Source organism: Lepus europaeus, chromosome 11, assembly GCF_033115175.1.
Source record: "Lepus europaeus isolate LE1 chromosome 11, mLepTim1.pri, whole genome shotgun sequence".
Classification (NCBI taxonomy): Eukaryota; Metazoa; Chordata; class Mammalia; order Lagomorpha; family Leporidae; genus Lepus; species Lepus europaeus.
In genome coordinates this window covers 108324929-108343041 of record NC_084837.1, presented here as the reverse complement: position 1 = coordinate 108343041, position 18113 = coordinate 108324929, and the positions used below count along the sequence as shown (strand labels likewise).

The window sequence follows — 18113 nt, the reverse complement described above, 5'->3', positions numbered from 1 at the left end:
TCCTGACTCCAGCTTCTCACCAATGCAGCCCCTGGGAGGCAGCAGTGATGGCTCAAGTAATTGGGCCTCTGCCACCCGTGATGGAGACCTGAATTGAGTTCCAGATGCCAGCTTTGATCTGGTCCACTCCAGCAGTTGTGGGCATTCAAGGAGTGAACCAGCAAAGGGCATCTCTGTACCCCCCCCCACCATCATCTCTTTCTCTTTTTAAAAATGATTTATTTGCTTGAAAGTCAGAGTTACAGAGGATAGGCAGAGGCAGAGACAGAGAGCAAGAGAGATCTTGCATCCACCAGTTCACTCCTCCAATGGCTGCAATGGCCAGAGCTGAGCCAGGCCAAAGCCAGGAGCTAGGAGCTCCATTTGGGTTTCCGACGTGGGTGCAGGGGCCCAAGCACTTGAGCCATCTTCGGCTGCTTTAACAGGTGCATTAGCAGGGAGCGGGATCAGAAGTGGAGCAGCTGGGATTGAACCAGCACCCACAGGGGATGTTGGCGCTGCAGGCAGTGGCCTTATCCCCCATGCCACAGCACCGGCCCCTATCTCCCTCCCCCCTCCCTCTCTCATCTCTATCTCTCTTTCAACTAAATTAAAAAATAATTTAAAAAATATGGAACCGCTTAAGTGCTTAACAACTGGCTTCTGACCTGCTGTGGAACAACGACGATGTCAGTCCACTTCTAGAACCAGATATGAGGGAGAGCAGAGCCCAGATGGCACAGAGAGAGAACGGGGGGACTGCCTGAAGCCATTCTGAATCATAACCCTTCCCCACCAACACCAACGAAATCATCCAGCCAAGCCTGGCGCTGCTGCCTGGCTCAAAGCCCTCCTAGTCCAAGTTCAAGGACAAGACAGCTGAACCTTCCCCTGGAGGTATCCCCACCCGCCCACCTGAGAGCCAGGGGCACAGGTCCCTCCCGCGTCCCCCCCCCCCCACTCCGGAGGGTGCATGCCGGTTGTGGGGTGGGGCTACCTCATTTTTTTCCCAGAGAGTCAGCTCCTTCTTGGACTGCTCGAGCTTCTGGGACCGATCCACCACGAAGTAGATGAGATAGATGCTCCCAGCCAGCGAGAGGAGCACCAGGATGTTGGCCACAATCCGCAGACAGATGGTCACTGCCCTGGGGGGTGAGGACAGACACAAAGACATGCAGGGGGGACGGGGAACACCCCGAGTCTGCCTGTCATCCCATAGGAAGCACCTGACACGGCACGGTACAGGCCCCTGGTGGCTCATCTGCTGTCTCCCTGGAGACCGTGAGCTCCCACACTTTGGTCCCTTTCGTTGCTATGACTCAGCTGCCGGAATAGATGTGGCCCACAGAGCTACCTGCTAGCTAACGAGGAGATAGAGCAGCTATGAGCTGGGACCTGGGCTCTGCTCTTTCCTCACGCGGTCTCACCACCTGTGTGCCTCTTAGCGTGCGGGCAGCTCTTGGAATGCATGGTGATCTAGGTCCCAGCTCCATCCCTGACTCCAGCTTCCGGCTAAGGCTAAGTGCACACAGGGAGTGGGTGGGGGTTTGTTTCCAACTTCCTGGCTTCAGCCTGACCCAGCCCCAGCTGTTGTGGGCATTTGGGGAGTGAGCCAGCAGATGAGAGCTCTCTGTGTCTGTCTCTCTTTCTTTCATATAAAAATAAATCAACAAATAAAAAAACATCTGTTTTGTTATCTAAGTCAGAGAGCAGGAAACTGGGCAAGCTGGCTTGTTGCGGGGTCTCTAGAAGGGAGATACTGCTGGAGAAAGCGAATCCTGTGCCTTGGGACCTCGCGCCTGGGAGAGCGAGTGTTACAGAGAAAGGCGAACTGCCCGCAGCTGTGAAAATGAGCTGCAGACGCTGGCGATTTTGCACCACTCTGAAATAAAACGCCGCTGAATTCAGCCCGGGGCCTCGGTACCTACAGGTTTTTGCTCTTTTTCTTTTCCTGTTCTTCCAGAATCGCCTCCTTGAAGGAAAAACAGACACGGGTTAAGAGCTCAGCACCGTCATGAATTAGAGTCCTTAGAAACGGCTTACCCAGCCCTTGAACGCTTATCCCTGATGGCTAAGACTTCGTTCTGGAAGATTCTGTGGATCTCAACCACTTACATGCCAAAAGGGAGGAAAAGGGAAGGGATCATTGGGATCATTCAAATCACCTGAATTTTTTTGTCTTTTCTTTTTATCTCAAGAGGGCTCCATTTAACTGACTGTGTTCAGGTCTCTGAGTACTTTGGATAGCACTAACTTCTAGGTTAAAACTGGAAGCCTAGGTCCTCGCTTATGTATTTATTATTTACATATTATACAAAGGAATTTGAAAAAAATCAGGAAAAATGCACATTGCAAAAAAAACCTGCATGGATTTCAAAATTTTTTTTTGCATCAAAATAAAATTCCCTTCTAATTGTCTTTCCAAGAACAGTTTGGAGTCCCTCCTATATGGGTAGCATGTTAAGACTCCATGATATAAGTGATCAAAAATACACATGCCAAAATGTGACAAAGGAGACATTTTAAAGATGAAAATTAAGAGAATCTCCAATATTTTCTTCCCAGAACCCATGGGACCCTGGGTAAGTTTCCAGGGGCCACATTTGGTAGATAGGTGTCCTTGAACCATGAGCGTTGTGGGCATGGGGCGCTGCCGGCTCAGGTCCTGCAAACCCGCCCTCCACAGCGCCCTCTCCTGGCTCGCCCGCTCACCCTGATGCTGTTCACAATGGCTGCGGTCTTGCTCTCTGCAGCCTCAGGGTTCCCAATCAGATAATCCCAGGCGCAAAACACCCGCCAGCAGAAGGCGTAGTTGTCATGGGAAGCGCTGGCAAGGCTGGTGCGGGAGTTCTTGGCCATCCTGCAAAAGAGGACTCAGAACAAGGCGACCGGAAGAGCGTCAGCAGTGGGGTCGTCCCCTGGGGCTGGGGCACACTCAGCCATGGCAGCAGTGAGCAAAAAGAGCTGTCCCCTCTGGCAGGTGCAGAGTCCTGGCCAGCCTTCAGCCCACACTTCCAGCTGGCCCTTTTGCAAAGTGTGAGCATTGCATTGGCCACGGAGGGGGCAGCCGATGGCTGCGGGTGTATGCACCCTGGGAGCTGGCCAAGCCAGCCGTGTGCAGCAGTGCTGGTGGACAAACTGTGGAAGCTGCCTTCTTGGTGCTCATGCTACCCCCAGAAATGCCCCTCCCCGACATCACCCTCCTTTAGATAGTCAAAGGCAAGGGTGAGGACCCTTCCCCTAGATCTCTGGCTGTTATCTCCATCCACAGTTCTTGCTCCTTAGTTGGCTCCCACCTGCCTCTCACAGGTCAACATCCAGTAAAGGGCCTACGTCTTCCAGGCAGGGTCCAGAGGCCGCCAGGAGCTAAGCCGAGAGCCCCGGATAAAGGGAAGGCCCCTGTCACCTGCCCCAGTCGCAGGCTCCTCTGTCTGTGCTTTGCTAAATGCCACAAGCGGCAGGGTGCTAGAAGGGGGTGGCCCAGATCAGAGTCCCCGGCTCCTGGCTTCAGCCTGGTCCAGCTGTGACTGCTACGGGCATTTAGGGAGTGAACAAGCAGACAGGAGCTCTCTCTCTCTCTCTCTGTCACTTTGCCTCCCAAATAAATAAATGCACACATAAATAAATACATCTTTTTTTAAAGAAAAGGACCTGTCCCAGGTCAGAGGCAGATGGATAACGGACGGGTCGCTTTGCTTTCTGCCGCATATATGAAACTTATCATTCAACTCTCCATCAGTACAGCTACGACCTGGCCTACAATGCCATCAACCATCAAGTCTGTGTGATTCTTGTCTCTCTAGAACCCAGCACAGACCCTAGCACCAAGTCGGAGGTGTTCAGTAAGTGCCGGTTAGAAACAACAGCAACAAGAACAAAACCTCCTGTAGCCTTGGTCTCCTCATCTATAAAATGGGTACAGCGATGCTTTAACCTCACAGGGTCATTGGCAAGACTCGGGGAGGTCACCCATCTCACAGGGGTTCTTGCCACGGCCTTGGAGAAACTGAGCAGTCGTACTTTTTTAAAAGGATGATGAAGCTGTAGGCAAACACGGCCATCCCCACCAGGAAGTACGCCAAGGGCAGTCGGTAGCCGGCTCTGCCGATCCTCCTCTCCCTGCTGTAGTAGCCGTAGAATAGGACCGAGTACTGCAGGTAGCCCTGGGAAGACAGTGCCCGGGTGGCTCCGATGCCGAGAACTCCCAGCCCCGGAGCTGCCGCCCATCACCCCCTCCCGGGGGACAGGGAAGGGTGGGGTCAGCCCCCGCCTCACCCCCAGGGACCAGACCGTGTCCAGGTCTTGGGCGGACGCCAGGAGCTCGCTGGGGATAGTCTTGCTGGCTGTGCTGCCAAAGGGCTGGCCTGCAATCAGCTGGGGAGAGAGCAGAGGGTGTCCTGGGGGCCCCCGGGGAGGGGACCGCGCATGGGAGGCCTCCGGGAGCTGGGTCTCTGCTTGGCTCTCACGGGTGGAAAATCAGTCAGGTGGCCAGATTTCCCCCTTGTCTGGTGAGGGCCAGCCGGGGGGCCACTCTGAGTGAGACTGTGGGGGAGTTATGGAGGCCATCGGGCATCTGTAGAGCCATGGGACATTGATTTGGGAGGATGTAGTTTGGGTGAGAGATGGGTTATCTTTTTACCTCGGGTTGTCGAACTGCCTGTTAGGTCCAATCAAGCCCCTGGCCTCTTTTGCTATACCCAGGGAGCTAAGAATGATTTTTGCATTTTTCAATGGTCCAAAAGAAAAAACAGAAATTATCAAAAGACTCCTATTTTTGTGAGACATTAAAATGATGTGGAATCCAAACTGCAGGAGCCATCCGTAAAATGTCTGTGGGGACCCAGCTGCACTCACGGGTGTGTGTCCTGTCTGGGGCCACTCTGCAGGTCATAGTAGCTGTGGTGAGGAGGGAAGGGCCCTGAAATATGGACTGCCTGGCCCTTTGTGGGGCCAGCTCGTGAGCTCTCACTCCAAGCCCCGGCTCCCTCTCAGTTCTGTTTTCAGCGCGCGGTGCGTTGTCCTCGGCTGCCGTGGTTCTTACCTCGGGAAGGACGATGAAAGCCCCCGTCATGATGGTGAGCACGATGTTGATCCCAAATAACCATCTCAGGAATATGAAATAGGAGGCGACGCCTGAGCCGAAGTGGCCTACAGAGAGGAGAGCGAGCGTGTGGGCGATCCTCGCGGGTCAAGGTCTCTGCCGAGCGACCCAGCAGCTCGTCCTGGGCCAGTAAGACTGATGCTATTGCTGTTGCGTCTATCAGAGTGCAGCCGCCAAATGCTAACTTAGATACACCAAGAGGGGAGCAGAGGAGGGCAGGGGTGGGGTGGGAGGAGCTGAGGGGGAGACTTTTATATTCCCTAAAATGCTACATCAGAACTACGGGAAATCTGTTCTCTGTAGAGTGATAAAAAATTTTGAAAAATTACAGAAAGATTACACGAACATGATCTACAAGTTCTACCTGCAGAAAGCAAAACCCCCAATTTGCCTACGATACTATGCAATACCCATTTCCCTATTCCTTTAAAACGTTCCTTGCAAGTTAACAATGTCCATGTGCGTCAAGAAGCATCGGTATCTTTGGAGAATTTTGCTGCAATTCTTTCCTATTCTGCATCATTTTGAGAATTCCAAGAATCTTTCTGAGCATCCTCATATCTTAATTTCGAGATGAAAATTTTGTCAGGGTGAAAAACGAGGTTAACCTTCTCTCTGCAACTTTGTCACACATGTGCACTTATTCTAAAATAAACAGGGTCGTGAGGAACAAATGTTTATCTGTCAAGCACAGAGGAAGTTAAGAGAGCAGGCACTAATCTAATGATATTCTGCTGCAGGTGGATTTGTGTCACCCTTTATTTAAAAAAAGCTCTTGGCCTGCGCCGTGGCTCACTAGGCTAATCCTCCTCCTGTGGCGCCGGCACACCGGGTTCTAGTCTCGGTCAGGGCGCCGGATTCTATCCTGGTTGCTCCTCTTCCTGTCCAGCTCTCTGCTGTGGCCCGGGAGTGCAGTGGAGGATGGCCCAAGTCCTTGGGCCCTGCACCCGCAAGGGAGACCAGGAGAAGCACCTGGCTCCTGGCTACGGATCAGCGCGGTGCACCAGCCGCAGCGGCCATTGAGGGGTGAACCAACGGAAAAAGGAAGACCTTTCTCTCTGTCTCTCTCTCTCACTGTCCACTCTGCCTGTCAGAAAAAAAAAAAGCTCTTAAATATTTATATCAAGTTTCTGTTGGCCACATAAGTAGAAAAACACAAGCCATCACAAAGAAAAGAAGTAAAAGATGCCTGTTCTAAGGTCACTAAATTAAAATCACTACTATACATAATTTCTAGTAGGCTTCTAGTCTAACCCTAATTATTCTGTATACATAAACTTTCAGGTAAAGTTGATATCTCTCTGCAGCATGTTTCTCCCATTATGAATAATTCTTCTATGAAATGGATCTTAGTGTTCCATTGAGGGGATTGGCTCCTTATGTAACCGCCCCTTGCTTGGCGAGTTCCTGGCAGGATGAATGGCTACGCAGTGAACAGCGCCTCTGAGGTGGGGTTTCCTAGAAGTGCAGCTTGAGAAGAGAAGCCAGCTGAGGGGTGGTGGGGGGAAGGGGCCAGGCCAGTCTGGCTAGGGGTCTCAGCTGGAGCCTTGCCCAGGCTGATCCTACGGCTAGCACTGGAGCACAAGTTACATGGATCAGACTTGGTACCCATCTGTCAGGTATTGCCTCGCGGCCATTGGTGGGTTTGGAGGAGGAGGGCGGGTAATGTGTACCTCGAAGGTGGGACCAGGTGGGCCAGGGGCAATGCTCTAGGGAATCCGGCAACTGTGCACCCCGGGCAGTCAGCGCTCTGAGTGGTGGAGGGAAAGGCGGGGCAGCTTGCCGCTTAAATATTGAAAATGTTCTTCCAAATTCATCAGCTAACTTTTAGTAGTTTTGTGGATATAAAGCTTTTTTGGTTTAGCTTTTTAAAAGTGTTTAGTTATTTTGATCTATTTGAAAGGCAGAATGGGGGGGGAAGAGAACGAGAGAGAGAGAGAGAGAGAGAGAGAGACTTGATTCCCCCAAATGCCTGCAACAGCCAGGGCTAGGCCAGGCAGGAGCCAGGAGCCCACCCTTTCTCTAGTTCTCCCATGTGGGTCCCAGGGTCCCAAGCACTTTAGCCATCATCTGCTGCCCCTAGGATGCATTAGCAGTAAGGCAGATTGAAAGCAAAGGAGGCGCCGCGGCTCACTAGGCTAATCCTCCGCCTTGCGGTGCCGGCACCCCGGGTTCTAGTCCCGGTCGGGGCGCTGGATTCTGTCCTGGTTGCCCCTCTTCCAGGCCAGCTCTCTGCTGTGGCCAGGGAGTGCAGTGGAGGATGGCCCAAGCCCTTGGGCCCTGCACCCCATGGGAGACCAGGAGAAGTTCCTGGATCCTGCCTTCGGATCAGCGTGGTGCGCCGGCTGCGGCGGCCATTGGAGGGTGAACCAATGGTAAAGGAAGACCTTTCTCTCTGTCTCTCTGTCTCTCACTGTCCACTCTGCCTGTCAAAAAAAAAAAAAAAAAAGAAAGCAAAGGAGCTGGCACAGTATCCAGCAGTCCCCCTATGGGAGGCGGGCATCCCAGAGTGCGGCTTAACCTGCTGTGCCACAGTGCCTGCCCTCCAAAACCACTCCTTAAATATAAATAAAGATCACGGGGGCTGGCACTGTGACCACCTGCAGTGCCAGCATCTCATATGGATGCCGGTTCTAGTCCCGGTTGCTCCTCTTCCATTCCAGCTCTCTGCTGTGGCCCGGGAAGGCAGTGGAGGATGGCCCAAGTCCTTGGGCCCTGCACCTGCATGGGAGACCAGGAGGAAGCACCTGGCTCCTGGCTTCAGATAGGCGCAGCGCCGGCTGTAGTGGCCATTTGGGGGATGAACCAATGGAAGGAAAACCTTTCTCTCTGTCTCTCTCTCTCTCTCTCACTGTTTAACTCTGCCTGTCAAAAAAAAAATCTCTGGAAATGCAGTCTTTCGTATTTGCTTATTGCAATGCTCCCACGTGACTTTTTTTTTTCCTCCTTATTTCTTACTTGATGCTTTGGCGTTTGTGTTGAATGAGGGGGAATGTACTGGGAGAGACCATCAGAGCTGCCTTGGGAAGCCACACAGAGACTGTTACCATCCTGGGAGGAGGTGAGACAGACCTGTGCCTCCCATCCCATGTCTCCCGGGATTCTGGGCAGCACCAGCTGTGCCAGAGCACCCAGCACTCAGTGTGAGGACCAGGACCCGCCAGGTGCATCTTGGGCTATGCATTGAGGTGCCACAGGTCCTGCACGCCCGCCCTCCCACCCTGCCCCAGGTGCAAGTACTTACTCTCGATTTTCTTTATCCTCATTTCCCAGGGAATGAAGATGACCATGAAGTTACAGGCAAGGCGAACACATTTCTTCCAGAGCTAGGAGGGAGGAGGTAGCAGGATTAGAGAAGCCCACCATCTTGAGGATGTCACTGGGAGCTGTAGTCACCTGCTGGTACCACTGATGATGGAAGCCTTGGGGCCAAAGTGGCCCCCTTGCCCTGACCAGGAGAGTGGACACCTGCCTTAGGCTCTGAGCTCCAGTATCTGCATTGGGGGACATGGAAGGTTGCCTTGTTCATACCGTTCCTGATGCAGGCACTAAGAACAGTGGAAATATTTCAGGAATGAAGTAAAAATACTCCCAAGTGTCCCCACCATAGACCCAAGGTAGCTACCGGCCCAGCCCACTTCCCAGGTGGCTACAATGCACTCCCTCACTGAGAACCCAGAGCCTCCCCTGATTCAAGCCCCACCCTGCTGTGTACCTTGCACCCTGCAACACAGCTGGTTCCTCAGCCTCGCTCCTGGCCAAGGCTGCCAGGGATAAGCCTGGAAACGCATCTTGTTTTGTGGATTAAAGATGCAATGGCCAAGATGTCAACACATTTTTTTTTTTCTCGAAGGAGAGTAAAGCAAATAACATCTGCTTTCCAAGGAAAAAAGAAAAATCGACAGGTGTACATTTTAGCACATGAACAAGCTGGGCTTGGGTCGGAAGCAAACGATACCACTGCAGGAGGACGGGTAACAAAGGCAACTCCGCATTTTGCACCCTAAGGCAGCACACGGCCCGCCACAGTCAGGGGTGATGGCCAGCCCTCCTGGGCGTGGCTGCTAGGGCCAGACAGCCGCTTATAAATGACAATCTGAATTTTATCAGAAGTTGGGAGTGTTCATCTGTGCTAACAGCCGAGATGCAAACACAACCTCTCCCATGTCACAGAGTCTCTGTAGCCAGAAACAGATTCTCACTGTAAACTCTCTGAGCAATGTGGATCGCATCCTACCTGGCCTTACCTTTGCATCACCTGGTTTATCTCCTAGCCACTGAGAGAAAGACCAAGGCTGCGAGGCCCTTCATGCCCAGTGCTGTCCACAGGCCGGGGTGAGAAACCATTGAAGGTGCCAGCACTGTGATGTAGCAAGTAAAGCTGCTGCCTGCGACACCGGCATCCCATATGGGTGCTGGTTGGAGTCCCAGCTGCTCCACTTCCAATGCAGCTCTCTGTTACGGCCTGGGAAAGCAGCAGAAGATGGGCCAAGTACCTGGACCCCTGCACCCACGTGGGAGACCTAGAAGTCCTGGCTCCTGGCTATGGTCTGGCTCAGCCATGGCCTTTGTGACCATTTGGGGAGTGAACCAGTGGATGGAAGATCTCTTTCTCTCTGTGTCTCCCTGTCTCTGTGACTCTGCCTCTCAAAAAAAAAAAAAAAAAAAAAAAGAGAGAGAGAGAGAAGAAAAAGAGAAAGAAAAAGAATTACTCCCTTTTGTTGTCTTTGGAAAGGTTTATAAGTTCACCCAGAACGAGTGTGCCCTGACAACAACACATACTGTGGTTTATGAAAGGTGTGATTCTTCATGGTGAGTGTCAGGTGCCTAGGCCGTGTTTCCCTGGGCCTGCAGAGGGTGAAGAAGGCATACGAAACACCAGCTGGAGTAGTTTGCTTTTGGGCCGAAGGGACACAGGGACACAGATATCAATGCCATGGTGAGTGACAGGCCTTTAGTCCCGGGGGAGAAGTGACTTAAGCAAGGTCAAGGGCCATCTAGCTGGGGAGGTTGTACTTGGGTCAATGAAACCCAATAGGCAGACAACGGCCAGATCAGGCGGGCCGTGGGAGACGTCTGGATTTAGTTCGACCTGTAATGAGAGCTGTTATTATTACTGCTATTAGCAAGGGGGTGCAATGAGTGGTTTGCTCCTCCTGGCTCCTGAGCGGAGTTGAGTGGACCGAAGAGGGACATGGATAGAAGCAAGTGGACCCTTCAAGAGGCCACCAGCGTCTATCCCATCAAGAGCAGGTGCTTTTAGTCCTGTGCAGAGCAAGTGTTTGTGACAAATCACGCCATGACAGCTCTCCGAAGGGTGAAATCTCTTGTTGGCGTCACGTGGGAAATGAAAGACATGGATGTCAGAACTGGGCAAGAGTCTAGGAGCGAACATGGGGGCTGGTGTGGCATAGGGGGCTCAGCATCGTTAGATCTGTAATCCACGTTGAGTTTACTGTTAGTAAAAGACCTAAGACTTCGCATTGCTTCCGATGGTTTTTCCTAGGATTTATTTTATTTATTTGAAATATAGAGTTAGAGAGAGAGGGGGAGAGGGGAGGATATGGAGAGGTTTTCTATCCGCTGGTTCACTCCCCTGATGGCTGCAACGGCCAGGGCTAAGCCAGGCCAAAGCCAGGAGCTTCATCCGCATCTCCCACATGGGTACAGGGATCCAAGCACTTGGGCTGTTTGCTGCTGCTTTCTCAGGCACATTAGCAGGGAGCTGGATGGGAAATGGAGCAGCCGGGACTCAAACCAGTGCCCACACGGGATGCCTGTATCATGGATGGTGGCTTCACCCATTATGCCACAATGCCAGCCCCCATTTATTTTTTTTATTTATTTTTTTTATTTTTGACAGGCAGAGTGGACAGTGAGAGAGAGACAGAGAGAAAGGTCTTCCTTTTGCCGTTGGTTCACCCTCCAATGGCCGCCGCGGTAGGCGCGCTGTTCCGATGGCAGGAGCCAGGTGCTTCTCCTGGTCTCCCATGGGGTGCAGGGCCCAAGGACTTGGGCCATCCTCCACTGCCCTCCCAGGCCACAGCAGAGAGCTGGCCTGGAAGAGGGGCAACCGGGACAGGATCGGTGCCCCGACCGGGACTAGAACCCGGTGTGCCGGCGCCGCAAGGTGGAGGATTAGCCTAGTGAGCCGCGGTGCCAGCCGCCGGCCCCCGTTTAAAGTTACACACTGTCTGAACCCAAGTGAAGGGCCTGATACTACTTTTTAAATGTTGGCCTGGGGTCAGCGCTGTAGCATGGTGAGTAAAGCCACTGCCTGCGATGCTGGCATCCCTTCTGGGTGTTGGTCTGAGTCCCAGCTGCTCCACTTCTGGTCCAGCTTCCTGCTAAGGGCCTGGGAAAGGCAACAGATGATGGCCTAAGTGCTGCGGCCTCTGACACCCGCATCGGGAAATCCAGAAGAAGCTCCAGCTCCTGGCTTTGGCCCGGTCCAGCGCTGGCTGTCGTGGGCATTTGGGGAATGTCTTTGTCTCTCTGTGTTTCTCTGTCACTTTGCCTTTCAAACACATAAAGAAATCTTTTTTTGTTGTTAAAATTCCAAACCTGAAAAAATATAATATTCAACATTGGGGCAGATATTGGGAGGGCAATAAGTTCTTTAACTGTGGATGATGACATAAATGAAGGAGTTTGAGAAATAATTGTAAAAAATACATCAGGAGTCAAGAAAGACTTTGGGCCATGGTCTTTTCGTTTGTTTTTTTTTTTCTTTTTATTATTATTATTATTATTATTTTTTGCAGTGACCAGAGCTCTGACATTTAGCCTTCAAGGAATTACAAGACAGGGCAAAGTAGCTGTGGACAGGTGTTCTTTATGGGAGCCATTTAAATCATCACCAGCAGACAGGTGATGAACTAAACGATGTTCATTTATCTGATGCATCATTAAAAACACAGCAAGTGTCAGTGAGAAAAGAAGACAGAAGGTTTTGGGCAGTGTGATCCTTGTACTGATAGGTAAGAGCACAGAGGGCAGGAGGCAGAGAAGGGAAAGTGTTTGTTTTTTTTTTTTTTTCCCTTGCTGTCTGAGCTCTTACGGAATGTCCTTATAGACAGATCAGTTCCAAGTCAACTTTGGCTTTCAGTAGCCGGGAAAATGAACCTCCCCTCCCTCCTCCACATACACCTTGGTGTTGTGTTATGAAGAGGGCATTGGAACACGCCCACAACTGCGTGCAGGTGTGCAGAAAATACAGCTTACACAGAGGGGGCCTGAATCCCACTTTCTACGAACAGTGTAGGAACAGGGCGAAGTGAGGGAAGAGGTTAGACCGTTCTCCCAGAGGAAGACATCCCTCTCCTGGGCAGGAGGCTTATCAGGTTCTGATCACAGTTAGAAGCCTGGGGCTGAAATCCAGGCTCCAGGAAATTCACCTCTCCAGCTGCTAACCCATGCTCACAGCCCAAGTCTCACAGCAAGTGCATTGGCAAACACAACAGCCTGGGGACCCCAGGGAGGAGCATTCGGGCTTTGTACCTCTGCACCTGCTGCTTGGTAGCCTCGGGTCCTGGTCAGCCTCCCTTCAAACTTCAGCACGATCTCCTTGGCTCGCCTGAGAGGAGAGAAGCGAGGAGGGAGAAGGCAGAGTTATTGTCGAGCTGACATTTTCGCAGAATGTGTGCAAAGCCACCGGGAGTCCCTGACCAAACAATGTAGCAAGATGCTGTTGCCTCCTTTCCGGATTTTTGATGAACCGGAAAACGTCTTAGCTTTTTTTCTTTAACATTTAAATGGATCAATTAGTCCAGAAATGATGAAATCATACTAGAATTAGTTCCAGTGGATGTTCTTTTCTTTTTTAAAGATTCATTTGTTTGAAAGACAGAGAGAGAGAGAGAGAGACACTCTTTCATCTATTGTTGCACTTACCAGACGGCTGCAACAGCCAGGGCAGGGCCAGACCGAAGCTGGGAGCCTGAAACTCAGCCCAAAATACTCCTGACACACTAGCCGATCCCTGCCTTGCATGAGTTGACCTAACAGTTCCCCTTGAATGGACGGGAATCACTGGGATGGGTGCTTAAATCAACATCCAAATGAGCAACAGAGTTAGAAAATAAGTGTTCGTGACCATCTGGCCCTCGGAGACAAATGTCACCTAGTCACACCCACTGCACTGCAGAGACCCCTCCTGATGCAAGGGCGGGCGCCCTCTCTTGGCGGCAGTAGTCCGTGTTTAAGAACTTAGCTCTTTCGAGTCAGCTGATTTGCCCGTTCAACACATTTCCTTGTTTGGTTGTTCTGCAAGGTGCATCAATCCCAAGTGACCTGCCAGTTACACCCACTGGGTCGGAGTCCTTTCTAGGAACAAGTGACCTCTTCAAAATAAGACCTAACCAGAGTGCCTGCTGTTGAACTCCTGTCCACAGCCCAGCTGACACCCTGGTCTCGCTCTGGTCAGAACTGGAAGTGCAGGTAAGAGTGAGGGGTGGCGTCTTACCCTGGGCCATAGCTCCCATGTTGGGGTGTATTTTTCAGACACTACAAGCATCTGAAAACTAAAGGCCTATCAAAGTCAGATAAGAATTCGCTTGATTTATCTCTGCTTTGTTTTTCTTGCAAATATTTTCCAGACACCGATTTTGGGTCAAGTGTGGCGGGACTCAGAGGTGCATGGAACGAACAGAGTTGCTGCCCTGCACAAAGGCGGTATCTGGATGAAAGAGACCCCAAGAGACAATGCGAATGACAAGGGCTAGGGCAGAGGCGTGGTCTGGTGGGTGGCAGGGAGGGGCGGACCTACCAGGACTGACAGTGTGCCTCCCTGCAGGGAAGCAAGTTCGCGTCTTTCCAGAGATGCGGGGTCTCTCTGTGTGGGTGAGGCTCTGTCAATCCTCAGTGGTCAGGGTCCAGCGCTTTCTGCACTCTCCCCAGAGGTGCCCGGGGTGGACCTCAGCAGGTGCGATTAGTGAAGCGTCGCTCCAGTAGGTTCTCAAGGGGACGGGGAGCCGTGTGTGTGATGAGGGTGACAAATGTGGGTGCTCAGAGGTGAGCTGCATGCTGAGAGTTCTGCCCTCTCCATGCCCTGGCTGGTGGTGTGGCCCAGCAGCGTGGCAGGGGGGCTGGGTTTGCTTTCTGCCTCCCAAGGGCTTTGGCAAAAAAGGTGTCCTGACCTCCTGGGATTCAGAGAATCATTACCCCATGCCATTTCTGAATGACTTAAAAATTATGCTGGATCATGTAGCATTTTGTGTTTTTTGATAAATTGCCCTGATGATGACTTTGGTAAAAAAACAAAAAACCCTCTGTTCTGATACAAGAGCACACTGGGCTGGGGGTCAGAGAGCCTAGGTTTAAGCTGTGGGTAGCCTGGGTTACTCTCTTAATGTATCTGAGTATCAGTTTTCTCATCTGATAAATGGGCGTCATGCTCTCCTTACTCATACAACTGGAAGTGATGACAGATGGGAGGCAGAAGATGGAGACTGGGAACTTCCAAGGGCGAAGGCTGGGGCTGCCCGTAGGTCCGTGCCACAGCCGGCTCTGAAGGCAGGCTGCTCAGATGGGAAGCCCAGTGCCTGGCTGGAGGTCTAAGGAAAGGATGAGTCAGTGGGAAAGAAATGCAGGACAAATAGGTGGCAGACACCGGGAGAAAGGGATTTCTGCTTGGCAAGATCTGACCACGGTTCTGTCCACCAGCGAGTGCCCGATGAGCAGGTCCCTCCTCCCCTAGGCTCTAGCGCTCAGAGGCACAGCCCATGAACATCCTGCCATCTGCTTTGCTGTGAGCCCAGGCATTGGCATCGGCCTCATCCATCACTCTAAGTGAGCAACTGTTATGTACAGACACAATGCTAAGGATGCACATGGTTTAGCTTACTGAATCCTTTCACTGCCGCTGGCGGACCTCAAATCTGAGTATGCAAAAGAAACAGCCAGAGTGCGAGTTACAGATGCTGGGTTCGCTCCCAGAGTTTGATTCTGTTAAGTCTGAGGGCATCAGAGTTTCTGAGTTTTTAAAGCCCCTGAGGGGGCTGGTGCCATGGTGTAGTGTGTTAAACCACCCTCTGCGACCCCAGCATCCCACATGGGTGTGGGTTCAAGTCCTGGCTGCTCCACTTCCAATCTAGCTCCCTGCTATGGCCTGGGAAAGCAGCAGAAGATGGCTGAAGTCTTTGGGCCCCTGCACCCATGTAGGGGACCTGGAAGAAGCTCCTGGCACCTGGCTTTGATTTGGCCCAAGTCTAGCTGTTGCTGCCATTTGAAGAGTGAACCAGCAGATGGAAGATCCCGATCTCTCTCTGTGTGTCTCTCCCCCTTTCTATAACTCTTTCTTTCAATTAGATAAATAGATCTAAACAAAAAAAAAAAGTGCCCCGAGGTTGCACCTGCTGATGATTTTGGCTGTTCCTTACCATCCCTTCAGCTTGAAGGAGAAAGGCACAGATGCTTAGAAACATGAATAGAATTACCCAAAGAGCCCCTGGCTAGAGGTTGATAAAAGTGGTGTTGGATTCAGGCAACCTGTGGTCCCTCTCCAGTGCTAAGCTCTTCTATAGGCAGACTCTATTATGTGCTAAGCACCAGCAGAACCTGACTTCCCATAGAGTTTTCTCATGCAGAGGAAAATAGGAGCCAAGTAGTTACACTGAGCATCTGTTTTTTTCTGCCTTATTTCCCTGTTTTCCAGTGAGCCTGAGAACGGGTGTTAAAATCTAGCTTTTAGGGGCCAGATCTTTTGGGCAGCCATTAAGACATCATGTGGGATGCCCTCCTCCCATGTCAGATTGCCTGGGTTTGAGTCCTGGCTCCACTTCCAATTCCATGCACACCCTGGGAGGCAGCAGGTGATGGCTCATGTACTTGGGTCCCTGCCACCCACATGGGAGACCCGGATGGAGTTCCTGGCTGTTGACTTTGGTCCAGCTCCACCCTAGCTGTTGAAGACAAATAGGGAGTGAGCCAGTGGATGGGCGATCTCTATCTCTCTGTATTTTGAATAAATAAACAAGAAAATTTTTAAAATCTAATATTTGGAAAGGAAGCAGGCCAGAAGCATTCCCCAACACACACCTCCAGGTCAACACAGACACAGGGGCGTGGGTTATTGGAAAGTGTATTTGCAAGTTTGCCATACTCGGCGATCCCTCCTGCGGCCCTTACCTCAGTGCCCTCAACTTCTGACCCATGCTCCAGGGTCTGCAGCGAATGTTGGCCACGAGTTCCTTCTGGGACTGTATATTCTGGAAGATTTGTTCCGGATCACTGCTGTCCCCTGTTTCATCCGCATTAAAGCTGTCCTCCAAGCTGCTGGGTGGAACAGGGCGTGAAGGGGGAAATCTGATGAATAGTATTGCTTCCAAAGAAGATTGTCTTTCTCTGGGCAAGTTCAGCATCTCACTGCCTCAGAGCAGCATGTGTGTGTGTGTGTGTGTGTAGGGATCCGTGGAGGTAGAGAGAGAATTTGGCATGTGAGCAGCCTGTTGAAATGTATTTATTGGATTCTATTATCTCAGTAGGTCAGTGCAAGGGAATGATTTCTCAAGGTGAGAGATAATCAGAAGACACAAAAGGAGACAAGAAGTTTCTTATTTGCAACCCCCGAAGGGAAGCATCTTCGGTAAATGAAATCATTGCTTTTTCAGGCTCATGGAAATTATCAGCTAATTTGAACAGAAGTCCCCGTTGGCCCCCAACTCTGAATGCAAAGGAAATAAATGTAATAATCTAATACATGTAAATAAAATTAATAAGTCTAACAACTTAGTAATAAATGTAAATGAAAATAATACATGCAAAATAAATAAAAACCAGATATCCTTCCCCGGTCTCCACGACAATTCATTCTCAGCCCCACATGACGGAGGCGAAAGCAGAAATTAGCCAAGCAAAGTTCCACGGGCAGCATATCTCAGGGAAATAATGACGGTTTTTCAAGATGTCACAACATTTATTCCCAGTAACGGTTTCTATGCTAATTCTAACCCAACTTCCCAGGAGGCGGCGAGAGCATTTTCCGAGGGCCATTTGTTCATCTCTAACCCCGATTGGTTTTAATCACTCCAAGGAGAATCACCTCTGATTTCTCCTAGGTTTTCACAGACCTTTATAGATGCTTAGCATCACTCGCTTCTAACTGGTCTGAAGTCTCTGCCGGCTGGTACCTTATGGATGGTTATCTGCTCGCTGTTGACGTTATGATGCAGTAAACAGAGACATCTCCTCTGTGGGTGCAGGATCAGCCAAGCCAGGTTGAAAAACAAGCTTTTACAGCCTGGTCCCCACCCAGCAAGCCGCAGGTGGAGAGAGCGCCTTTTCGCTCTCTGCGCACGGCTGAGCTCGCCTGAACTAGTTTTGAGTTTAAGCAGAAGAACAAAGGGGAAGAAGGACTTTGTTCCTGGCTTCCACGCCCCGTGTGTCCCTTCCTTGTGCACCTGCCTCCTCTGTGCGTCCGGTGTTTGGGACCCACTCACCTGAGCAGCAGGGACTCTGGGTAGAGATGGCACTGGCTGGCGTTGCGACGGACGCTTCTGTAGCGCTGCGATGCCTTGGAGGCTATCATGGTGCCGACCTGCCGCCGGTGATTCCTAGGGGTGGGCACGGAGCTGGCAGGCGAGGGTCTGCTCCTGCTGAGGGCTCTGGACGGGGGCTGCAGGCTTGCTCTGCGCTCTACGTCTCAGGAGCAGAACTGTGCCTGCAGCTGGTGCTGGGAGTGGGGGGAGAAGCAGGAGGCCGACCGTGCATATGTAATAGTAGGGTGGCTGCACTGCACGGATTGGCTGGAGTCTGCACAGCCTAAGGCTTGGCCAGGTGAGCCAGGGGTGAGCTGGCCCTGCCTAGATAACCCCGTCTTGTTGGGGAGCCCCCACGCTCAGACAGGGTGCTTGGTTTGCAGAGCACTTTGCGTGTATTATGGGGACACCAAAGCAGCAGCAAGAGAGGCAAGGCTTAGTTTTTGCATTTTTACCTCTCAGAGGCTTGGGGAGACTCTTGCCCATGTCCATCCATCAGAATCAGGAGGGGTTCAGTCACAACACTTATTTGTAGCCGCTTGTTTTTTGTTTTTTTT

The 18113-nt window shown here is 51.5% G+C and overlaps 1 protein-coding gene across 1 annotated transcript in view; it reads right to left on the bottom strand.

Moving 5' to 3' along the window:
* Positions 1-17606, bottom strand: part of TMC3 (transmembrane channel like 3) — a 40876-nt gene extending 23270 nt beyond the window's left edge. Inside the window, exons 1-10 of the mRNA XM_062204846.1 lie at positions 17518-17606; positions 16208-16354; positions 12581-12656; positions 8325-8406; positions 5021-5127; positions 4255-4353; positions 4000-4142; positions 2692-2839; positions 1908-1951; positions 977-1124 (exon numbers count right to left, since the gene is read on the bottom strand). Coding sequence (XP_062060830.1) covers positions 977-1124; positions 1908-1951; positions 2692-2839; positions 4000-4142; positions 4255-4353; positions 5021-5127; positions 8325-8406; positions 12581-12656; positions 16208-16354; positions 17518-17606 — 1083 coding nt within the window. The remainder of the gene's footprint in view (positions 1-976; positions 1125-1907; positions 1952-2691; positions 2840-3999; positions 4143-4254; positions 4354-5020; positions 5128-8324; positions 8407-12580; positions 12657-16207; positions 16355-17517) is intronic.
* Positions 17607-18113: the final 507 nt, after the last annotated feature.